This window comes from Squalius cephalus, assembly GCF_949319135.1.
Source record: "Squalius cephalus genome assembly, chromosome: 10".
Classification (NCBI taxonomy): Eukaryota; Metazoa; Chordata; class Actinopteri; order Cypriniformes; family Leuciscidae; genus Squalius; species Squalius cephalus.
In genome coordinates this window covers 35,798,736-35,823,030 of record NC_137131.1, presented here as the reverse complement: position 1 = coordinate 35,823,030, position 24,295 = coordinate 35,798,736, and the positions used below count along the sequence as shown (strand labels likewise).

At 37.4% G+C, this 24,295-nt stretch overlaps 1 protein-coding gene across 1 annotated transcript in view; it reads right to left on the bottom strand.

The window, feature by feature from the left end:
* Positions 1 to 23,649, bottom strand: part of gpd2 (glycerol-3-phosphate dehydrogenase 2 (mitochondrial)) — a 28,571-nt gene extending 4,922 nt beyond the window's left edge. The window contains exons 1-16 of the mRNA XM_079882644.1: positions 23,536 to 23,649; positions 22,308 to 22,412; positions 19,060 to 19,231; positions 18,607 to 18,731; positions 17,576 to 17,673; positions 16,617 to 16,780; positions 12,742 to 12,906; positions 11,969 to 12,113; positions 11,660 to 11,853; positions 7,593 to 7,727; positions 6,715 to 6,890; positions 6,086 to 6,217; positions 4,145 to 4,303; positions 1,419 to 1,531; positions 1,105 to 1,183; positions 95 to 193 (exon numbers count right to left, since the gene is read on the bottom strand). Coding sequence (XP_079738770.1) covers positions 95 to 193; positions 1,105 to 1,183; positions 1,419 to 1,531; positions 4,145 to 4,303; positions 6,086 to 6,217; positions 6,715 to 6,890; positions 7,593 to 7,727; positions 11,660 to 11,853; positions 11,969 to 12,113; positions 12,742 to 12,906; positions 16,617 to 16,780; positions 17,576 to 17,673; positions 18,607 to 18,731; positions 19,060 to 19,231; positions 22,308 to 22,406 — 2,055 coding nt within the window. The 5' untranslated portion in view covers positions 22,407 to 22,412; positions 23,536 to 23,649. The remainder of the gene's footprint in view (positions 1 to 94; positions 194 to 1,104; positions 1,184 to 1,418; positions 1,532 to 4,144; positions 4,304 to 6,085; positions 6,218 to 6,714; positions 6,891 to 7,592; positions 7,728 to 11,659; positions 11,854 to 11,968; positions 12,114 to 12,741; positions 12,907 to 16,616; positions 16,781 to 17,575; positions 17,674 to 18,606; positions 18,732 to 19,059; positions 19,232 to 22,307; positions 22,413 to 23,535) is intronic.
* Positions 23,650 to 24,295: the final 646 nt, after the last annotated feature.

Here is a 24,295-nt window from a genome sequence, read left to right as displayed (position 1 = left end):
CCTACAACTACCAATCCTGCCTGAAAACCAGGGCGACACCAAGACAACCTGTAGTCTATAAATAGCTATTATTACGGCTTCTAAGGGTTCATACCTGTAAGAACTCGTCCAGTTCCACTTGTCCGTTTTTGTTGAGGTCCACCTCATTGAGGATCTCGTGGAGGGCGTTCTCATCAATCTGAATGTTGAGTTTCTAAAAGAACACAAATCAGTGATAGAATCAGTATCTAAGAGACATCAGAGAAAATGTTAAGGGCTGCATGAGAACCAGAGACAATGAGAGCTGAGCGAATGAAGGCTAATAAGAAACTTAAAATCGTAGTCTTTGGAGATAAACATGTGCTTCATTTCTCCAGCAGCATTCCTGTGAAACAGTTGCTCTCCATTCTACCCACCACTCACAGTAAAAAAAAAAGATTTTTGCACAAGCGGAAGATGCAATTACTGGTCATCTAGTAGTTTAAATGCATATGTGGCCCTGTGATAATCCAAAAGAAATGCACTAGATTTTAGAATCACTAATATTTGTAATGTTTTTGAAAGAAGACCCTTATGCTCACCAAGGCTCAAGTCAGATTGTCTAACAGTAGTATCCATGTAAGAAATGCTACCTAGACATTGAATAAAGTAATCAAATGTAAAAAAGTGCATAGTCTTCTTTGTATAAACCCTTATTAAAGCTACTAAAGTTATTCAGTCAAGAGCAGCGAGTGATTATCTCTTGATCTTTGTTGTTTGAATTAACATTAAGGACTACTGTCACTTCAAGAACTAATGCACGGATCCAAATACGATTTTCTTCCAACTGTTTACTTTCACTTAAGCCTGCACTTGGCCTACCGTGATTAACTACATGGACGTTAGCCAATCATGTAAGAGGTATCGTATCAAAAACTGTTCACAGAAAGGGTGAAAATGATCAAGAAAAATTTAATTATCAATTTTTAGTGCGAAAAATTAAAACTTACATTATGGACTTCAGGGAAACAATGTTATATGTATATTGTAAAAAAAGCTAGATGTAGAATATGGTTATTAAAAAGTAATGCCTGTTTAAAATAACACTTTTTAAAATATTATAATTACATTTAGATTATAACTCACCTCTAGCACTTGCTGGACATCCAGTGTAGTGATAAAGCCTTTACTCTCCTTATCAAATTTGTAAAAGCGCTTCTTATACCTGTTATTCATAATAATCACAATATTAGGAGAGTGGGAGATGTAGGCTTTTGTATACACTTAAACACACACACACACACACACACACACACACACACACACACACACACACACACACACACACACACACACACACACACACACACACACACACACACACACACACACACACACACACACACACACACACACACACACACACACACACACACACACACACACACACACACACACACCTTGCCACCTCTTGGGCATTAAGTGAGATCTCTGAAGTCTTGCTGAGCTGCTCAGAGCGAGCTTTATAACCCATCTCCAGGTGCAGGAACTTCTGCGCTGCTTCCAGTTCTTCCTGTAGACACACAAAACACACAGTGCATAACTTTCCAAAGGATCAAATGGATACATAAATGGGTAAAATTGATTTTGAATACATTATTTATTTCCCCTGATTATTTCAGTCTGATCGTAACAGTTTGAGCGGCACATGTTGTCATGTTTTCGCTTACAGACATTGTCAAAACGATCCCCATTCACACGGATCCGCGAAAACGACTAAAAACGCTGTATTCTGCTGCCAGGCCATGAGATGGCGTCATGGCGATGAAACACTATAGACTTAACACGTAATACGCATGTGCATTACGTCATTGTCTTCAGAGATTCGCGTTTTTGTCATTTACACGTAGATGGTTTTCAAAAACGTGTACTTTGAAACCCAAGTTTGACGTTTTTTGGTGAAAACGGTTTTGTGTAAACAGTCCCTAAGTAAGGAACTAATGAGATAATTAACGAACACCAGGTGAACAGAATGAAACTGACACAGACTAGGAAACAAAGGCTGAATCCGGCTGAATCAATCCCACATTGCACTGCAATACCGAGTGTAGTGTACAACTGATGTATGCTCAATGGCTGTCCGCTCACTCCTTTTCATTCACTCCTTCAAGTGAACAGTATTAGTGGATAGTGAATAGTGAATGAGGGTTTAGGGGGCGATTTTGGATTCAGCCCTAGACAGAGGAAAACAGAATTAAAACTGAACAGAGCATATTCCTGACACATGTCAGTGCAGATTATTTTGTGAACATGTTACAGAATGCATGCTTTGCAAATAGACTGTAGTAGAAGGACGGAGAAGTTCAAAACTATATAGACCATTTAGTAGTAGACTTCACAGTTATGTGACTGCAGTTGTGTGTGAAATTACATTGCACTATGGTGGAGGAAAAATAATGGCAACAAGTGGAGGAAAATGAGTGAGATCCACAGAATAAGGAAAAAAATCCGTCTTCTTGTGCCTTTAGATGTTAGAATCAAAATACAAAAAAAAAATTTTTGTCTTCATTTTTATGGAATACCATTTTTCAAAGATGCACTTTGAAGATAAATGAAGATGTTAATGGTTGCAAGCATTAAACATACATCCTGGACTGATGAAACCTGTGATGATTAGTTTAATATTAAAGCATGAATTTGATGTAAACTATAGATCTACATAATATTCACCTACTGTGAGCAGCTCATAGAGGGCATAATGTATTAAGCCTAAAGTTACAGCATCAAATATTGTAACCTATAACATTTTACATAGATTACATATAAACCTATAATATTTTTATCTTGAAAATCTGACATTTTTCCTTGCAAATGCGAGTTAATATCTTGCAATTCTAACTTTATAACCCAATTCTGAGAAAAAAAAGTCTGAATTGCAGGATATAAACTTACAATTCTGTGCAAAAGTCAGAATAATCAAGTTTATATCTCGCAATTTAGATTTTTCTTCTCAGAATTGTGAGATATAAAATAAATAATTGGGAGAAAAAAGTCAGAAGTGTGAGATAAAAATTCACAATTACCTTTTTTTATTTATTATGTGGCGGAAACAAGCTTCTATAGACTGCTACTACTGAACTGTCACTTTCTGCCACCAGGTAGGCTCCGCCTACAAAACATGTAATCGCCGTTTACAAACACAGAAAGCGTCTATTTTACCCAAAAGCGAACTCACAGTTCATGTCAAAGTGTTGTTTCTCATTTTATGTCTGAGGAAGGCATTTCAAGTCCTCAAGGTGCATCAATCAATCAATCAATAAAGGGTGGAATATGAAATTATTCAAATAAAAGAAAATTGCATTTTTTTTAGATAAGATTGAGAATGTTTGAGGCAGTAAAAATGATTCAAATCCAGCCAAAATTCAAACATGTTTTATACAGCTGAAACACTGCAACATGAACGTTCCTGCAATGCACAGGCTGAAAATACTGCCTTGCATGATATACCTGCGCTGTATCAAGGCTCCCAGCAGAGCATTGTGTCGGTGTCCGTTCATGTGCGTGATGGGTGTGGAGCACCTGCATTGTGAGCAGATCTGAGCGCTGAACTCATGGGAACTGAACGGTATGATCGGTGCTATTATTAGTGCTTCTGTTTATCAGACAGGAAACCCATGACCAACAGGCAAAAGCTTGAGTAACTCTATCACCTTCTTACAAACGCACTACACACACACTCCCGTGAGCACAGACGTAATAGCCATAGTCATCTAGAGGTGTTGTGCTGGGCGTTCATTTTACAATTGAATTGTGTTCTTTTCCTGCAGTGGAGACTCCTTGTTAGAAAGACTATTTAAGAGTCACACTAACAATAGCTGAGGTCTATTATTAACTGTTACCTAAATTAACCTGGCTGAGACCTTTAGCTTTCGGTCAGGGAAAAAAAGTTGCGTTCAGGGCGAGGGTAGCAGGTCTGTACAATCAATTTAGGAGATAAATTCCATACATCACTAAGTTCATACATACATCATTGCCAAAACAAAATTTCAGATGAATTTGAATTGTGATTAGAATTCATTTACACTCTAAATGTGAATTTAAAGTGGATTCTGTTTTAAAAAATCCACATAAAAAAGCATGGTGAGTCTGCATTGGAAAGAAATATACCATGATGTAAATGACATACTTTCTTTTTCTGCTCGGTCCACTGCAGTTCTTTGCCCATGATCTCAACGATACGTGGCAGAGCCTCGTCTGCAGCCTGAACGTTCAGAAAGCCCAGTCGTGTTCGACGAGCAATCACATCGATGGCTGTACATGCATACTCCTTTATAGCATACTGCACCTAAACCCAGACAGAAACATCACTTTCATTATAATTTATCTGCCGTTTTTAAAATCAAATTGAAGAATTTAAAGCACAAATTAAATTGATGCCCATGTTCAATACACAACAAACACAAGGAATCTCAAAATCAATCTTGAATCTTAGATTCTAACCAAATACAGAGATGTTTTATTCAATATATACGTGTATAAATGTTTTGATTTATGGTCTAACATATAAATACAAATTAGAGATAGATCCATAATGGATTTTGCTCATACAATAATAATTTGTTTAAAGGGGTCATCGGATGCTTGGTATGATTCTTTAGGGTCTTCGTGTAAAGTGTGTAACATACTTTGGTTAAAATTCCTCAATGGTTGTGTAAAACAACACCCTTTTTACCTCCTCAAAAACAGCTCTGTTCACAGTGACCCGTTTCAGTGCACGCGTCTTTAAATGATAATGAGCAACTCTTCTCCGTGGGGCGTGTCGATACAAGACAAGGCATGGCAACCTGTGGAATGCACTCTGAGAATTCTCGAAGAGTCACGATTGCCATACCTATTAGGGATACGCAATATATCTGCAATCATATTGGTATAGGCCAATAGTAGCATTTTTAAATTACTGTCTGAAAAGGGAAGCTGATAATAATAATAATAATATCTGAGTTAATAATGTTCCAATATGGCAATATGCTAATACGGGACAGTCCGTCAGTCGTCGTGGGCGGAGCATGAGCAATATGACATCATATTGCTCAGAAAATCCAAACGGCTTGATTATTGAGAGTGAATGGATTTTTTTCATTGTATGGTGGTTGTGTCCACACACTGCAAAGACACATTTATATGCAAACTAAAGTGAATTTTGCATCCGATGACCCCTTTAAAAAAAGACAATAAACAGACTATTGTGCCGATACTAGTAAAATGTATATACTGAAATTGATAAATAATGGTTGTTATTAGTCTTTTCTTTGGCCCACAGAGAAGCCACAGTAGTTTACATTGAACTAAATGCCAGATACATGCCAGTTTATTGTGTAGCGAAAATTTCGATAGTTTCCAGAAAGAAAAAAAAAGAGTTTTATGCATAATGCAGTGCTTTTAATTATAAACAAGCCCGAAATACATCGGGACTCTTATTTTGAAATATCAGTATGTTCTTCTCCCAGCTGCTCATTCAAAAAGATGAGGGAGATTAAATATGCACTCTTACAACCATCTACAACTTATTAATATATTAAGTAAACCTTAAAGTAAACATTGTCATAATTCATATGTAGATATGTACATTCAGAGTAGATCAGAAACGATTCCTTGGACTAAATGCAAACTGCTCTGAAACCAAATATTTCATTAAAACATTACTTTTAAAGATCACATTAGACTGTATAGCGATTCCAGTTTTTTCTCCAAATTTAAGACCTCTTAAAATGGTAATTAAGACTTTTCTTGAAACTTCCAAGATATTTAAGACGTTTTATGACCTTAAATTTCAAACGGAATTTAAGACTTTTTAAGGACTTTTAACTGTAACATTATTAGAAATAGTTTTAAAGACAATCAGACTTCTATGTATTTTTAGGTTGACTGCATAATCTGCTTTTTTAATATGTGTATTTTTTTTAGATTAACTTAAAATTGCATTTTAATCTTAACACTCAGATCCTCCTTACATAAAAAAGCTTGTCTGAGAAAATGGCCAATGTCAACAGTTGCCAAGGTAGAACTGTTCAGCAAATGGTAAACCAGAAGTACATTTTCAAGTTAATTAGAGTTTCAGAGTGCTTACCTCACTCTCTATGTAGGGAAATTCAGACACAAGGCGTTTCCCCAGAATGGGCCATCTCTTGCCTGTCACGTGGGCCATCTTAGCTACTTCAAACGCTCTTCCTCCATAGGTGGCTGCCAAGTGCTGGGCAACCTGTGAGTTTAGAAAATAAAAATGTTATTCCTTAGGGCTTCATTAACTGTAACCACTTGTAACCGGTGGTGGGAAGTTACTTTACAGGAAACCCACTGTAACCATGGCTAGTCTAAGATTTTAAACATGTTCACTCCAGCTGTAGAGATGTTTTCTTCATAGTTCTTTAACTAGCTTATGAGCTCCTATGCTTCGTTAAGCATTCTGACAAATAAACACGACCCCGTTTACATCGATTCGAACTCCTCTTTTATATCTCTCACCAAAGGTCAAGTGCTGTCAAAAATATCTGCATGCTGACCTTTTTAAATATGCTGGCAAAACAACATCCATGGTAGCGCTACGGCTCCATCAAGCTCTCGCGCTTCCAAACATGGGTTTGCCAGACTTTCTCTTCCCCACAGAATCATAGGGGACTGAAGCGTTATAGAGCAGTTGAACCTGCTCCAAAGAGCTCTGACTGGCAGAATGCTAAGCAGTTAGGCTTCAAAACCCACCTCGTTTTCCAAGCCGTAGTCTTGAACCAGGCGAATGTACAGGGTGGGGGTCCAGTCCTTCCCACCCTCCAGCATCAGACCGACCGTCCTGCTGGGCCCGGCTGAGAGGTTATGAGCCTTTATGGCCGCATCAAGTGTCTCCTCAGCCATGGAACGATAGGTTGTCCACTTCCCACCTACAGGAGACAGAGTGTTATAACAAAGTTTTATACGACCTCAGTGGAACACTTGTCAATAACCCAATTGCCCGATTCCTTTTTTAAAACTTATTTTGTTTTATTATAATTTTTGCATTAAAAAAAGAGTGTTTAATGATCAGAACATATACTACTGTCCAAAAGTTTAGGGTCAGTAGGATTATTCAAAACTGATAGCAAAGACTTTTATATTGTTACAAAAAAAACTTTTGAAGTTTGCTATTCACCTTGGTTTCCACAAAAAATATTATTAAGCAACTGTTTTCAACATTGATAATAATAAGAAATGTTTCTTGAGCACCAAAATCAGCATATTAGAATGATTTCTGAAGGATCATGTGACACTGAAGAGTAATGATGCTGAAAATGTAGCTTTGGCATCACATGAATAAATTACATGTTAAAATACAGTCAAATTGAAAAGAGTTGTTTTAAATTGTAATAATATTTCACAATATAACTGTTTTTACTGTATTTTTACAAAAAATAAAAGCAGCCTTGGGGAACATAAGAGACTTCTTTTAAAAACTGTAGTGCATTTAAACTGTACTGTATTATAGGAGCCATTCATACATCAATAATTTCAAACTTTTTCACACTGTACAAATCCAATTAAACCATTCTAAGGAAGAAAACATTTCTAAGAAAATGGAGACCAAGGCAGAAATTATTGGCACTGACCAGCAATGGTGACGAGTCCGCTGTCGCTGATGTTGACGATGTGGTTACGACAGATGGACTGTGTGTCTTTGGAGCTGGGGTCGGTGACCAGCGGACGAATGCCACTCCAGGCCGCCAGGACATCCCCTCGACGCACTGAGAACCAAAGAAACCAGAAACGCTGACAATCTCTGACAGCTGAAGTGTGTGTGCCGTGTATCTGATTGACAGGGCTACAATAGGCTACGCTATTGTGTGTCATACATGAAAATGACAGTGATGTCTGCAATAAAAGCTATTTTGTCTGATAAATGACCACAGGGGAACATGGAAAGCGAGATTGTCCGTAAAAACTTGAATTGCTTTGTGACTTTGTTAAACCAACAAACCATTACTAGAACATCATGTATGAGTCCGGAGTCAATTTCCCTATTGTGGTGACATCCCAAGCATTAATTATTAAGAGGGAGTTGTGTATCGATCTGCGGTACACCTGCCACTGTAATATGCAGGTTGATATTTCTGAATGGGGGAAAAACATAGACAGCACTCTCATTATCAAAGGGCATCTCTGAAACATTTATGACAAGGCTAGGGAGCTCAGCAGACAGCAGACTTGGGAGACCAATAACACACACACACACACACCTCGAGTCTAAATGAACCTCAGCAATAGACCGCTGGGCTGTCGAATGCATTCAAGTAATCTAATTCTCAAGGGGAGAATTCAGTCCATTTCCAAGCTGTGGAATGCACTCGGAGAGTTCTCGAAGAGTCACGATCGCCATACCTATTAGGGATACGCGATATATATCGGCAATCATATTGGTATAGGCCAATATTAGCATTTTAAAATTACTGGCTGAAAAGGGAAGCTGATAATAATAATATCTGAGTTAATAATGTTCCAACAGCAATTTGTCTGTAAACACTAAAGGGTTAGTTCACCCAAAATGAAAATTCTCTCCTTACTCACTCACCCTCATGTCGTTCCAAACCTGTAAGGCTTTCGTTCATCTTCGAAACACAAATTACATTTTTTTTGATGAAATCTGAGAGCTTTCTATCTTTGTTGTTTACCACAACTGATGTGTGAGTTGATGAATGTTTACATGTGAATAAAAGCCTAAACTCATAATTTAAAGAGATTGTGTCTCTTCAAAAAATCTGGAGTAAACCGCTTGATTCATATGGATTAGTTTTATGATCTTTTTATGAACTTTTTGAAGCGTCAAAGTGGTAGTTGCGTAGCTGTCAATGGAGGGACCGAAAGTTTGCAGATCGTATGAGTTTAGAACGACATGAGGGTGAGTAATTAATGACAGAATTTTCATTTTTGGGCAAACTAACTCTTTAAACACAAAATTAAATGTAGAGTTCACTCTGTTTGTACATTTGTTCAAGAATAATCTTGTGTTTTATCTTTCTAGGGTGTTTTTTCCTCACCGCACGTTTACTGGTTGTATGATAGATTTTAGATTTGAATGACATTTATTTAGTAAAATTTCCATGCAATAGAAAATAAATTTGGATCATCATATTTGGAGTGTTTGATGCATATTTGGTTAGTTTCGATTCAGTTTTTCACTTTTTTCACTTTTCTAGATTGGAGCTTTTCTAGATTTAAAGACTTTATAGATTTATATCTGCCATCTAAAACATAAAACAATTATTGGTAATCAGCTAGAAAGGGTGCCTTCCCATACGTTTACCCTCCTTTGATAATTTAATCAATCAACTGTTTAAAGACATTTTTGAATGAGAATATATATTGGATTTTTTTATATCTATTTTTTTTACTTAAAATGTCTGTTCATCTCTGCAATCATCCCTCTCTTTCTCTCTCTCAGACAATATCTCTACTTGAGGGACAAACAACATCTTGCCGCAACACTGTCAGTGTGACAAATATCCCACAGTCAAAAGCCTTTAGCTGCCTTCAGTAGAGCAGTTCAGTCCAGCCTCAACCCTCCATCCAGAGGCAAGGTCTCTGTGTCACTCCTCCATCGCTCAATCCATCCTCATTCTCCATGATCTGCTTTATTCACACTTTCAAACAACCCTCCCAGGTCAACAGAGTCGCCCGGTCACTCATTCTTGCCCGGAACAAACCCTTCCACACGGCAGCCGTCACATTGTGCTTTTTGAGTATACATTCTGTTAAAAACAGACAGCCAGATGACTTTCTACAGTAGCTGAAAGACAGCAGCGCTGAATGAGATAACGAGGCTCAACAAACTCCCAACAATCAGAGAAAAGAGGAAGCATTTTTTGCGAAGGGAAAATTAGTTATGAAGCTAATCAATCAAGCAATCAAGCCCGCATCCACGGCGCTTTGAACAATTAGAGGGCTGCGCTCCAAAATCAATACCTCTGCTTTCAGAGGGAGACGCTTGGAGTAGTTATAAGCCCCAACTGGTTACTCGACTCAACACAACCAACACACATGCATGCAGAAATGAAAGTCTCTGCGAGGCTTCTACATTTGGCTCCTCAGATTTTTGAGTCAAGTGGATTTTTTCATGCAACTAAGAAAATAGTTCTTTGCATCTTTCTTTATTAAGTTGCACTATTGAGAAAATGTTTGTCTAAAACACTGTGGCAGAAATATTTCATTCATACACTACCGTTCAAAAGTGAGGTCAGTGCAATTTTTTTTAAAGCAATCAATACTTTTAGTCAGCAAGGACACATTCAATTGATCAAAAGTAACAGTGACAGTAAAGTTTTTACAAAAAACTATTAAAAATAAATGCTGCTCTTATGAACTTTCTATTCATCAAAGAATCAGTTTTCACAAACATAAGGCAGCACAATCATTTTCATTTTCATTTTCAATAATAATAAGAAGAAATGTTTCATGAGCAAAAAATCAGCATATTAGAATCTGAAGGATCAAGTGACACTGAAGACGAATGGATGATGAAAATTCTGCTTTGGCATCACAGGAAAAAATTACATATAATGACAAAATATATTCAAATATAAAAGTTATTTTAAAATAATATTCCACAAAATAACGGCTTTTACTGTGTTTTTTGATGCAGTCTTCCAAGAAAAATGTAAAAAATCAGACAAAACCCAATCTTTTGAATGATAGTGCATGTAAAAATTTGGTCAGTTCAATTGAAGGAGTCACGCCTTCTGCAGACTGTTTTGAAAAAAATAATAATTATCTAATCATGTTGCTCAATCCTCAAAGACATCCCCATACAAAAATCTGACAGCATTTCCTGTTGCCTTTCCATAGTATTTTTTTTCCATACTATGGAAGTCAATGGGGTCCAACATGTTTGGTTACCCATATTCTTCAAAATATCTTCTTTTGTGTTTAACAGAACAAAGAAATTCATACAGGTTTGGAACAACTTGAGGGTGAGTAAATTATGACAAAATTTTCCTTTTTTGGTGAATTATGCCACCTCTAAAAAGACTGTGAAAAGTCATAACAGAGTCTGAGAAAACAGACCTTTTACAAGAACAGTTTTAAATTAATTTCTTTTTCGAAATTATCTCATCATTCGACATTTCTTTTCCCCAAAAGTACTAAAATAATGACTACTATTGCATTTTTTAAGGCACCCCAGGAAAATTAGGTAAAACCGTGTACCTAATAGACATCATACTTCCCCAACTGATTGATTACATTAAGAACTGCAAACATGTTTGAATTCCAGGTTTCCTAAAATGTTGTTGAAATACGCAAATTAAACATTATAAGTAATTAAATATGCACTCATTTGCATACATTTCCAGCACAAAAATCTGAGCATTGGATAAAGCCAGTTTCTAAAATCTTGTGTCATTTTTTTGACATATAAGAGTCTACGGTTTTACACGGGGGATTTTGGATATCTCTTTTATCACTAAATCTGCAAATGCTCTTAAAAATAAATGTTTACCATGTTTTTAAAATCAGTCAAATGATATGTGAACTTCAGAATATAGATAGGAAAAAAAAAACAGTGTTTTGCCTGTAGTGTCTTCCATTAAAAAGATTGTGAGTTTTCCTTTTGCTCTAGGTATAGCATTGTCAGCATGTCACATTTAAGACCATTCAAAAGAAAAGGCACAGGCAGGGCTATTACCTTCTACATCAGGGCTGAGGTAATTGCGGACTTCGTTCAGGATAAAGTTGATGTCCTCCTCCATAGGGATGGGATGGGCTGTGACTTCAGTGGGCGTGTCTGTCGTGCCGGCGATAGTCATCTTCTCCCAGGGCAGGAAGAATATGACACGGCCATCACTGGTGGCGGGGTCTAGCAGACCCATGTTGTCTGGGCTGTAATCGGGAGGAGGATATAGATGTACGTCATCTCTCTCTGCACTGTCAACACCATTTAAAATACACTGGAGGAAAAAGAGGTCGAATAAGTTTGAAGGATTCAGCGAGGTACCTGTAGTATCCAGGGATGACAATGTGCACTCCCGCACTAGGCTGGCAGATGTTGGGAGTTTTCTGGTTGTCCATTTTGCGCAGTGAGTCAGTGAAGGGGCCGGTAGCGTTGATGACACATTTGGCACGAACGTCAAACTCTTGCCCTGTAAACGGCAGAGTGAGGTGTTACTCTGAACTGTGCACAGCTGACCTGATCCCAGGGGTCATTTGCTAAGAATGGAAGACGAATCTCTTGATAAAAGGATTGTGAGCAAAAAATGAAAAAGGGTCACTGAAAGGTGATGAGTTAGAGCTGGTTTGTGGGAAAATTCATCTTTAAAAGAAAGCAAAGATTCAAGAGACAACCTGTATGTAGACTTTACATTAAGATCTCTGTCAATATTTTGATTAATTAAATTGGTCATGTGTTAAGGTGCGGTCACATTTACAATTGTTTGGCAAATGTTTATGGCAAACCCCCAGTCATTTCAATAGGAATCCACCCGATCTGAAATTTCATGTGAGGGCGAAAGACTTACCCACGCAGATTTCGCAACGGGTTCAAGTTGGTCACGTGTATTCGTCGCGTCGACCAATAGTGTGATTTCAGAAGTGACTTCTGTTTGAGCTTTGAGCTTCATAAATCGTGACATCATTGACAATAGACTATGTACTTTTTTTGTCAGTGAAAATTCTGCAAAATTTCGCTAATGTGACCACACCTTTTTTTCTGAATGTAAGCTTTCTTGCACTAAAATAGATCATTTAGCTTTCGTTCTGGGCGAATCTCACCTGTGATCATGTCTCGGCAGCGGGCTCCACAAACTTTCTCTTGGCCTGTTTGTGGATCTGGTTTCTTTAGCAGATGAACCACCTCTGTGTAGTTAGCAATAGCAGCACCATGACGGGCCGCTGAAAGAGCGATGGCCAGGTTCATACGGGCGTCGTTGTGCTGTCCTGAAAAGAGATGAACAGTACTTAAACTTAATTCAAATAACGCTAAGTATTAATACTAATCCTAAAACTAAAAGGAAACTTTTTTTTTTAAAGGAAAAAAAATATTTTTTGGCAGTACATTTCCCCATACAACTAGAATCTCTATAAATGAGTTTGTCAGATTTAGCTAACCTCTTAACTTTAGCACATTTTTGTAAAATTGCCCCAAAACTATAGCCACACACACATAAATACTTCTATTGTTTTTATATACAGCTAGTTAAAAATACTATAACCTAAAATTTACCCTAAAAGAGAACTTTCTGCATTTTTAAAATTTTTAGTTTATGTACTTTATTTACTGTTTTTACAAATTGGCACGCCTCCAAAAGGAGGTTTTGTCAGATTTAGCAAATTTCTGGGTACAAATTTGTCCCCAAAATATGGTTAAGTAGGTACACAATGATTTACTGTACATGCTGAGACCACTTAAACGGATAGTTGAAAAAAATGAAAATTCTGTCATCAATTACTCACGTGTCAAGTATTTCCAAACCTGTATGAATTTCATTCTTCTGCTGAACACAAAAAAAGATATTGTGAAGAATGTCTGTAACCAAGTTGATTGGCCCAATTGACTTCCATAGTCTTTTTCCATACTATGTATGGAAGTCAATGGGGCCCATCAACTGTTTGGTTACCGATATTCTTAAAAAATATCTTCTTTAGTGTTCAACAAAAGAAAAAAAAAAATCATACAGGTTTGGAACTACTTGAGTGTGAGTAAATGATGACAGAATTTTCATTTTTGGGTGAACTATCCCTTTAAGACTTTGCTTCATGACTGCAATGTTTGAAGTGGTGTGACGGTGTTCAATATTGTTATAGGGTCGTTCGAGGCATTTAAACAATTTCAGACACATTTGAAACATGAATTACAGGAAACCTTGAAGCCAACGCGATATCACTCTATTACGGCAACTAAAGAGCTACTAGAATTAGAAAACGCCTCTGTGCTCTCGATGCTAAAGAACCAGAGGGATAGGTAACCCACGTAAGCATGTCTAATGCTAACACATGCTCGGGGCAACTCCACCAGACAATAAAATAATAACACAGGCAGGAAGCCTGTTTAAAGGGCACACTTCTCAAAGAATAATGTGCAGTGAAGGAACCAGCATGCTTTGTTAGAGATCCCATGAACCTGCGCTCACGGCTGTGCGCTCAAATCATGATGCAGGAAAAACATCCAAGTTGAGAAGGATAATGCGCACATATGCATGTTGGAATATCGTTAATATCACGTAAGAGGGCGAATCGCAGCTCACACGGAAAGCTCTGTCCCGCAGCAGTAGATAGGAAACGCTTGGCTGAGCTTGAATGTTTATTAGAGTACAGCTCGCAGGTACGGCGAAAAGAGCAGGGCTTTTGTGCTGCGAGCGAAATTATAATGAAATAAAGAAAACGTGACATTACAAATGACTGAAAACGCAGATAAGGGAGTTTTAGCATCAGATTAGATTAATAAAAAAGACCTACAGAAAGAATGAATGACATATCATAGCGGAGGAAGGATGTGACAGGCGGCCGTGCACGCGGATGAGATAGTGAAAGAAAGAAAAGGGAGAGAGGACTCAAGGAGGATGAGGGACAGGAGCAGAAGAAGCGATGCGAGTAGGGGAAAAAGAGAGGGAGGAAGAGAAATAGAGGGAGGCAAATAGCGACAGGCAGGCTGCGATCTCCAGCGGAGAAGGTCAGATTCGGAAATGTCACGGCCGTGATTGTTCCAGATTGAATAATTGGAGAGAAAAGCCGGCTGACAACCCAGGGGAAGGAGGGATGGTGGGGAGGGAGAGGAGGAACGGACGTGGGGAGAAGAACGGATAAAACCTCTAAACTGTCATTACAATCGCTGGTTTTCGATTCTCCGCACACACACATACGCAAATGAAGGGTCTTTTTAACGGCGCGTAAACACGCGGAGGCAGGGAACAGAGCATCCAGACGTCTCTTCGCCTCTGTTTCTCACACAGATGGACGCGATGTGACAGATCGCTGCTCAGATAGCCGCCGCACTCCCCCAGAATATCAGCTGCCCGCGCACCCTGCGAGGGACCGTGTGTAGCAGTGTGGGCCAAATGTAGTTTGACAGGAAGCACCGGAAGGCAGGGGTGGAGGGGCGGGGCTTGCGCTGCTCCGGACGGGACCTTGAGTAAAGGGGACACATTCTGCACACCCAGACTAACCAGGAACATATGGAAGTTTTGCCTGGTGGCAGCCTCGGGCGCAGACGGGCCAACAGAGACACGGGCACAATGAGCCAGTGGCGGTTTTCCAGAGATTATGCAGGAATGTCACATGACAAATGAGCTTGCACTTATTGCCGCACACAACTTTTAATAACTGCTTTAACAAGCCTAAATGAAATGAATACACGTTAGCTAACTGCATGATTTGTATGATCTTAGAACTGTACATTTATTCTATATAGACATTACTTGGACACAGTCAAATTGTAATGTAGAGACATGCATTTTCTGTAAGGCTGCTTTGAAACAATATGTATTGTGAAACGGCTATGCAATTAAACATGAATTGAATTTTACTGAATTGGCTTTCTAAAAGAAAAGAATCTCTCTCATTCTCCCTATCACATGCTTAGCAAAGGCAATAATCAGAAATGTTTTTATTGGTTTAAAGCGCAAAAAAATGATTCCTCTCCTACTTCTCGCTGTCATAGGCTAGACCCTATTTAGCAGGGGCGTCTGCGCTCTATTCCAGTGAAATCACAAAATTAAATGCAATCAATAAGCCACTGTTACTGATATGCAACTACTGGCAAACAAATGCGAATAATATACAGTATATATATATATCAGGGTGTGAATCTATGGGTTGACAGCAATTCAATTCGAAACACAGCTCAATCCGATTTGATTGTTTAAAGGTCACATATGTAAATAATTAAAACAGAAAAGCAATATCAACTAAAAGATTGAAATGTTTATGGAAGCAATGATACCAGTAAAACAGAACTTTTTATCTAACAGCAAGGTTTCCATGCAGGTGAACGGTAATGTGGCATTATGTATTATTGTAGTATGTACACGACTATTCAAAAGTTTAGGGTAAGAAATGATTACCTATATTCAGCAAGGATGTATTACATTGATCAAAAGTGAAAGGAAAAACAAAATATTTGTATTTCAAATAAATTCAAATATCAGTTTCCACAAAAATATTAAGCAGAACAACTGTTTTCAACACTGATGATAATAATAATGATAACTGTTTCTTAAGTACCAAATCAGCATATTAGAATGATTACTGAAGGATCATGTGACACTGAAGACTTATAATAGATTAAAATAGAAAGAATTATTTAAAATTGTAATAACATTTCACAATATTACTTTTTTCTGTATTTTGATCAAATATATGCAGAGCATGACACTTTCAAAAATATATTTTTTTAAATCTTACCGACCCAAACTTTTGAACTTTTTATAGAATTAAAATTAAGTATTACAAATTAAATTAATTTATTAATTACAATTTAAAAATATATATATAAAAATTCCAGAAATCAATACATTTTTAGTATTTTAAATAGATTTTTGGCTAGCAGAGATTAGAAAGAAAAAGAAGTTGTGCATAGTTACACCTCAGCTCTGAATATCATATTTTTAGATCACACTCAAGATTAAAATCTTAGATTCGTTCCTGCTCACCATCATAATAGACAATGGCTCCCACGAGTTTGTCTTTCTTCAGCATAGGGAAGAGCTCCAGTGCTTTGCTCTTGCTCAGGACATAGCTGCTCTTCAGACAGTGTGATCCGGCAACCACGTCGTACATTTTAATGCCGGCCCAGTAATACGGCAGCTGCCACCACCTGGTTAGAACATGTCCAGTAACAATGACACACTATTACTCTCTGTTTCGGTTGACAAACATGGCTGAGAAAAATTAATTCAGCAAATGCACTCACTGCATTTAAATATACAAACAAGGATTTTGTGAGTACTTCGCTGAAAGAAAAAAAAAAGGGTTTGCTAGTCAAAATGGTTCACCAGGCGGTCTGTTTGCTGGTCTTACAGGGGTGACCAGTTAAGGCTGGTTTAAGCTTTTTTTTTAGCTGGGTTTATTACTAATTAAAATAGATATGGTTGAACATGGGCAGAATTGGATTTGTCCAAGTACCGCCAAGTCATATATAGCACCTTGTGACATTTGTTTTATGTTTAAAAAAAATCTGACAGGCAAATGATATAATCTTGAGGTTTCTCATTTCTGTGACCCTTTCACACTTTTCTGGCTGCTTTAAATATCAGAGCAAGACATAAATGCCACGAGTAATTAGTAATGATGATGGTAAGGACAGGAAGATCCTTTAAAAACCCAGAATGACAAGGGGCAGAGACTGAGGAGGCGAGAGGTTCAGCATTGATCCACACAATTTCCGAACACCAACTGCTACGGGTGACCATATGAAAGGTTTGATGACATTTCTGTGAACTTATCAATGGATTTAAATACAAAAACTGTATTTTATGCATCTAGGATGTCTCCAGTTTTTCTCTTTAACTTTCTGCCATCTAAGCCCCATACTGTATGTCCCTTCGTTTTTTTCTCTGTCAGTGAAGAGTGTGTTTATTGTCTGACTTTTCTGGTTGACTGGTTTTCTTACTTGTAAACAGGAAGCATTATTGGTAAAGGTGCAGACAGGTGAGGGGCGATGTCCAGCAGATTGGCACGTTCATGAAGAGCCTCTTTTACCATCATGTACTAAGATGGCAGAAATAAATCTGTTAATCAAAATGTCTGGGCCCAGAGAATTCATGTACACATATTTTCAGGGTATACTTGAGGTGTAAATGTATGTAATTTATGTTGTAGAACAAAACATCAAGATTTCTTCAATTCTTATTGATGTTAATTTAGTCATAATTGAAGAAACCCTACTCTAAAAACCCATAGGAAATTTTCAAGTCGTTGAATTATCTTCATTTGGAGGCTTCTGACAACAAATGTCGATATATGCAATTGATATAAATATGATCTTATATTTCGCTGTCATTTTACTTCCTTTTAAATACTTAATTATATTTGAAATCAATGTTATTTTAGAATCATTGAGATACTATTATAGTTTTCATTAACGTTTTAAATTAGAAGTTTAGGTCATTTTGTTGTGTTTTTTTTTTTTTTTTTTTTTTACATTTATTAGTTAAATATGCCTGCAAAGTTTTTATTAATTTTTATTCCAGTTTTAGTTTTAGTTATTTTAGTACATCAACTTAAACTAAATGAAAATAAAAAATCCTGCCTAGGCAACTAGCTGAAATAAAATAAGTTTAAATGTGTGTATATTTTATTTACATTTTATATATTATATTTTTTTTATGCTTTTGGTAACCCTGCTTTAAATATGCAGTTTTTAAATTTGGCCAACGACCGGTTTTGACTGCAGTCATTTTGAGTTTAAAATCTGAGTGCTGTAATTTCCAATTATAATTTACACATATTGAAATAGCTGATGGTCAAGTTTTAGTTATTCATCCTCCGGACTGATGCCTCAGATCTGCAGCTTCCTACTAAATGTTTGTGCTTCTCTCTGTCTGTCTGATAGTTGCTCAAAATGTCACAGTGGTGGCGTAAGAAGCCTTGCAATCCTTCTTCTAAATATTAGGGGCAAATAGGGAAAAATGGGGCCTTCACCTGCTCATAATCTAGTTTCATGATGGCTTTCTGCAGATAGCGGACTCCTCCGTGAATGAGCTTGGTGCTTCTGCTGCTGGTGCCCGATGAAAAATCGCTCCGTTCTACCATGGCGGTCTTCAGATCTGGACGAGGGGGCACAAAGACAGGTAAGGAACAGATTAGACAATGCACTGGCATTTTAAGACCTTATGGTGCCAAATATTTAGACTGCAGCTGCTGTCATTTACATTTGGCTTTCTCCACTCTCTGTGAAATCACAACATGCTTATTGCACCCAGGCACATTCTGTCTGGCCTCCAAAGCTAAATACAACATCTAATGAGAATTAAGCATCTTTGAAAAATCCAATATAAATCATCACAATAATGACCTGCACAATAAGCACACTGATGCAGTTAATATAAGTACAGTAATATTGCAAAACTTTGTCAAAAAAGTAAAAGCACATACTTCGTGTGACAGCATCTAAGGCACAACCTGAGCCCGTGGCTCCGCCGCCCACCACCAAGATGTCAAACTCCTCTGTGTTTCGTAGTGATGAAAGCTGTTCCTCTCTTGTTGGGAGAGCATCTTTAAACGGCACCTTTAGCTCACCCTGCGCCTCAACATATGCTAGCCGGGCCTGAACACATCCAGCAGGTACAAAACGAAAAAAGAACATTGTGATAATGTGCTCAAATGCATTACAATAGGCTTTAGGCTCTTCAAACATACAATCCAGAATTGATATTCTATAAGCTTTACTGAGCAACTGCATGTAAAATTGCAGTATTTCCCAACCTTTCAATAATTCATTTTTTTCTAGACTGATCTTTAAAATAATAATAATTAGATGTAAATTAAACAAGTTTAATTAGATTCATTAAACAAGACAATTACACAGATGTCTATAAATGTACTAGTGAAACACTGAACATGCACTTTTCATAATAATCACATAGAGACAACATAAAATATATTTGATGAAACATTATGTTAGTCGCCATGCCAAGACAAAGGAATTAAGTGGGATGCATTATTGGTAATCTTAAATTAGTGTTGAGATCTAGTTCAGTTAGTTCAGTTCACATCTAGGTTTCAGTTCTAGTTTTACTTTTTAAGAGAGTTAAAAGCATACATGACATGGTCACTCATTATGGCAATTTGCACTGTGACCTTTCACTTCATAACAGACAACATTATTTGATATTTTATCGTTAAGCTTGATATCAATTTAGGTATATTTAAACTCCCAAAATACAACTGCTTTTTTTTTTTTGATAAATCTCCTTATCAATAAAAGAAAATGGTCACACTTCAGTTTGGGGAACACATATTCACTACAACTTTGCCTCAATAAACTCCCAATTTACCGCTTATTAATAGTTAAGGAAGTTCTTAGTTAAGTTTAGGTATGGGGTAGGATTAAAGACTGTTTATTATCTACATCCCCTAAAGGGATAATTTACCCAAAAATTTAAATTCTGTCATCATTTACTCACCCTCAAGTTGTTCCAAACCTATATGAATTTCTTTCCTCTGCTGAACACAAAAGAAGATATTTAGAAGAATGTCAGTAACCAGACAGTTTCTGGTACCATTGACTTCCATAGTAGGAAAAAAAAAATACTATGGAAGTCAATGGTACCAGAAACTGGTTACTGATATTCTTCCAAATATCTTCCTTTCTGTTCAGCAGAAGAGAGAAATTCATACAGGTTTGAAACAACATGAGGGTGAGTATCTGATGACAGAATTTTCATTTTTAAAGTGGAGTATCCCTTTAATGTGTGCTTTAAGTACTAATAAACAGCCAATACGCTAGTAATATGCATGCTAATAAGCAACTAGTTAATAGTGGGAATTGGTCCCCAAACTAAAGTTTTACTGAAAATCGGAAGTGTTTTTGTAAAGTCAAACAGTATGAAATTGTGAATGAACAGCTGCCAATCTATCAGTCACATGAAGGCCAAAAAAGGTCTCAGACGTAAAATTCAAATACAGAAAAAACAAGCCTAGGTAAAACAAGGTGTCGAGAGCCATGATGAAACGTTTTATTCATTTTTTTCTTTAGCATTTGGCCTAAATGATTACATCAATCTGCCCCCAAAAGCCCGTAGGGTCCATTTGACTTGCAAATGACCAAATGAGCGCAGGCATTTGCAATTTAGACAGTAATAGCACGTAAAAACAAGATTCAGTAATTAGTGTCTATTTCCAAGGACAGACATATTTAATACATCCGCACACTATTAAGAGAGGCTGTCCTGCAATCAGGACAAGTGCATGACGGAAACACAGAATTTCATGCAAATACGCAATCGGCCACCGCAGAGTGATACTTCAGCAAGAGTGTAACAGTGCCCTTGCCATAGAGCAGACAAACACACACACACACGCTCAACAAATTAACATCACAATCCCAAAGATTAGCATCTGCCACATGCATGATTGCAAGCAATTTTTGAAAGAAGATTCGTTCTTTCTCTTTTGACTTTTGCTTACCCATTTAGGCTGCATTGAGATGACACGAGGGACAAATAAACATAAATAAATGGAGAGACATCAGAACAAAAGTTTGTGTCAGTGAAACGCTTAACATGGGATGCAGATGAGACGTGAAGAAGGTGATCTGATTGACTGCTAATAAAGCCGTTCATGTTGGTGACATCTGAGGAAAAAATCTCTGCAAATCATATCAGTGAATTGAAAATTGACAGTTAAGAAAAATATATAACCTCAAGATCTTCAATAACTGTTTTTTTTTTTTTTAAACCAAATTAATCGTGTAGTTACAATCTCCATGGCAACCACGTCCTTGAAAGTGCATAATTCTCTCGCTCCCTGGAGTTTCATTGGGATTGGAACAGTTGAGATGCAAGATAATGGACAAAATGGGTTTGGGAAGATTTAAATAAATGATGAGAGATCAAATCAGGACTCCCATTGCTCTTCAAGAGTCTGCCTTTTTTTTCTTCATTTGTTTCAGAAAGCCTTGTTGATTATCTTAATCTACTTGACCTTCCGTTATTTGGTATAGCGTCTAAACAGACGAGACCCCTGGGGTTCTTACTAGTTTAAATACAGACAGAACATGGTGTGTGACACACTCCCTGATGGCGTGAATGGGGATCAGATTGTTCATGATTACATATTCAAGAGAGATCCTTTAAACAATGTGTGTATCACTGTTCAAGTGTAATCTCCCTTTAGCAAACAAAACCTGATTTTAATACGGTAGGGTTTGGAGTTTGGAGACCTAAGGGCCAAGGCAATACCTAAAGGTACAAATGAGATTTGTAAATGTATCTGGATGTGCTAGGTTTAATCTTCATAAGATTTGTCACACACATTCATGAAATCTGTTGCATGAGGTTGTTGACCACTTGAAAACATAAATAAGCCTTACAAATAGATATAAATTGATACAAAATACAAGATACTATGTGAGCCGATTAAGCTGTATCTTTAAGGTCGTGTAAACACACAGAGAGAGCATTCCTATGTCAGGACAAGACATGCAGCAGTACAGATGGGTGTGAACAGCTGTGCTCTGTGTATTCTGCACTATAACCTGTAGGAGTCACTGTATGGATGTGAAATGTGAAAACAAAATTCTTGGTATTTGTCAAAAGAATTGGCCAATTTAACTTTACATTCAGACAGAATAAGACAGACTCAGAGCAACAACATCGGTGCCATTTACTGTAAATACATACCTGATTCTTCCTGTATTCAAAGAACTGTGATAGGCTGAAGGCTGTTGCTAAGGCTCCGCCCCCTATAAGGGTTCCTTTCACTGCCTTCCTGAAAGCCATTGATCCCTGAAACAGATTTAGAAGATTGATGAATACATGCTTTTTGAAACATCCAGAAAACATAATATCTTTTTATTTGTCCAATACTGGGTCTACAGTATGTATCTGCCTCCTTTCTGGTTTCTTGAAATTAAACTTAATTAACTTAAAAAGTTCATTTTAAATATAAGAGAAAATATAAGAGAGCAAATAAACAGAAACCTGCAATTCTGGTAATGAGGGGGCATATACATTATATAAATCAGTCATATTGAGAAACTAAAAAGACAAGAAAAACAAAGCACTGACTTCCCGGTCACATTCACTGACCTTGGTATGATATAAAACAAAACCCGTAACAGTTGCTCAGAATCTCCCCGGTGTTTGTGTCAAACTCACAGCTGTCAACTGTCCAAGTTCAGTTTGTGTAAATGACTACTGTATGAATCCTAGAACTGACAGGTTCTGGTGAAGGTCAAGGTAAACCTATAATATCTCGACCTGATGCTCCGGGTAGGGATGCAAGTCATATCACTACATGATACTAGAGGAAGTGAATGAGTCATTTTTTACTACACTGTTTGAATTCACGCCTGTCCCGCATGGCCTGTTTATGGCCAACCACGAGCAAGGGAGAGAGAGAGGAGCCACAATGTCTGAGAGGGATCTAACAAGTTATTATTTCACCAGTTCGTATACGAGAATCAAATGAATATGAGAGTAGGCTTGAGTGTGAACATTTAGACTGATTCTGGCCAAATTCAGTAATCAATGTTTAAAACCCTTCATCAAATCATTTTCATTTTATTAGAAAGAAAAGAACAGAACACATATCTTAAAGTAAGCAGTGATGAATACAGACTCATGTAATCTATGCAGTCCATCACATGAACCTACACTGACATCGAGTCAAATCATCACCGATCGAATTCATTGCAAATACATAGTACGATAATCGATAACATAAAGCAAAGCCTAGAGCTATGAATTTTACTTATGGTAAAGCATTGTGTAGTGCAAATATTTTAAGAACAGCCTACACACACTATGGGCTGGAGCAACAGTGGGTGGCTCGCATCCAAGAATAGACCAACGAACGACGTCAAATAATACAGCAAAAAGTATGGCGAGACCCCTGGTTTTTACTTACTGATTTTGGCGACGGTGATGATGATGATTTCTAAAAAGGAAAATCATGGACAGTGAAGGTATCAACTGTGATGTTACAATGTTTCTGATTCAGGAATCCAGGAAGTACAATGACAGGAAGTATTTGACAGACAGGTGGATGGACAAATCAGTTTAGAGGATTCAAAGCTCTCGTCCAATCAAATTCAGGAAGGCGTTTACAGACGTCTAATTGTAGACGCACTTGGAATAGAAAGGCGTTTTGTAAGACCATCATTTATGAAAGAGGGACGGTGCACAAACACACCCAAGACACTGTTTAACCCCCAGTATTCTACTGTTTAACTGGGAGATAATTTAGCAACACATTAATTTAGATTGTATTGCCACATGTATTGTTATAACATATGTGTAGCCTGCAGCTAATTTACTTCCTCTATTATGTAATGTTAAACAATAGCTAAACTGAGGCACTATGACTGAGTGCATTTTGGAATGTTTTCAAATTATTATTTTTTTCAGAGGGATCTTCACAAGGCTTTAAAAAAAAAAAAAAAAAAAAAAAAAAAAAATCGTGTCAGTTGCACAGGTGAGACTTTCAGCCTAAAAAAGTTCAGCGCGACCGCATCAGGCGTCACGGAGTTGGAGCTGCTGACGTAGCGATGACGCAGCTCGCTTCAGTCCAAACAAAGTTGCCTCTGTTACAGCGGGATTCCCTTCTCACAATGGAAACCCTTCACCGCTCAGAGAGAGCAATGGAATCAGATGAAACACATCCTAAT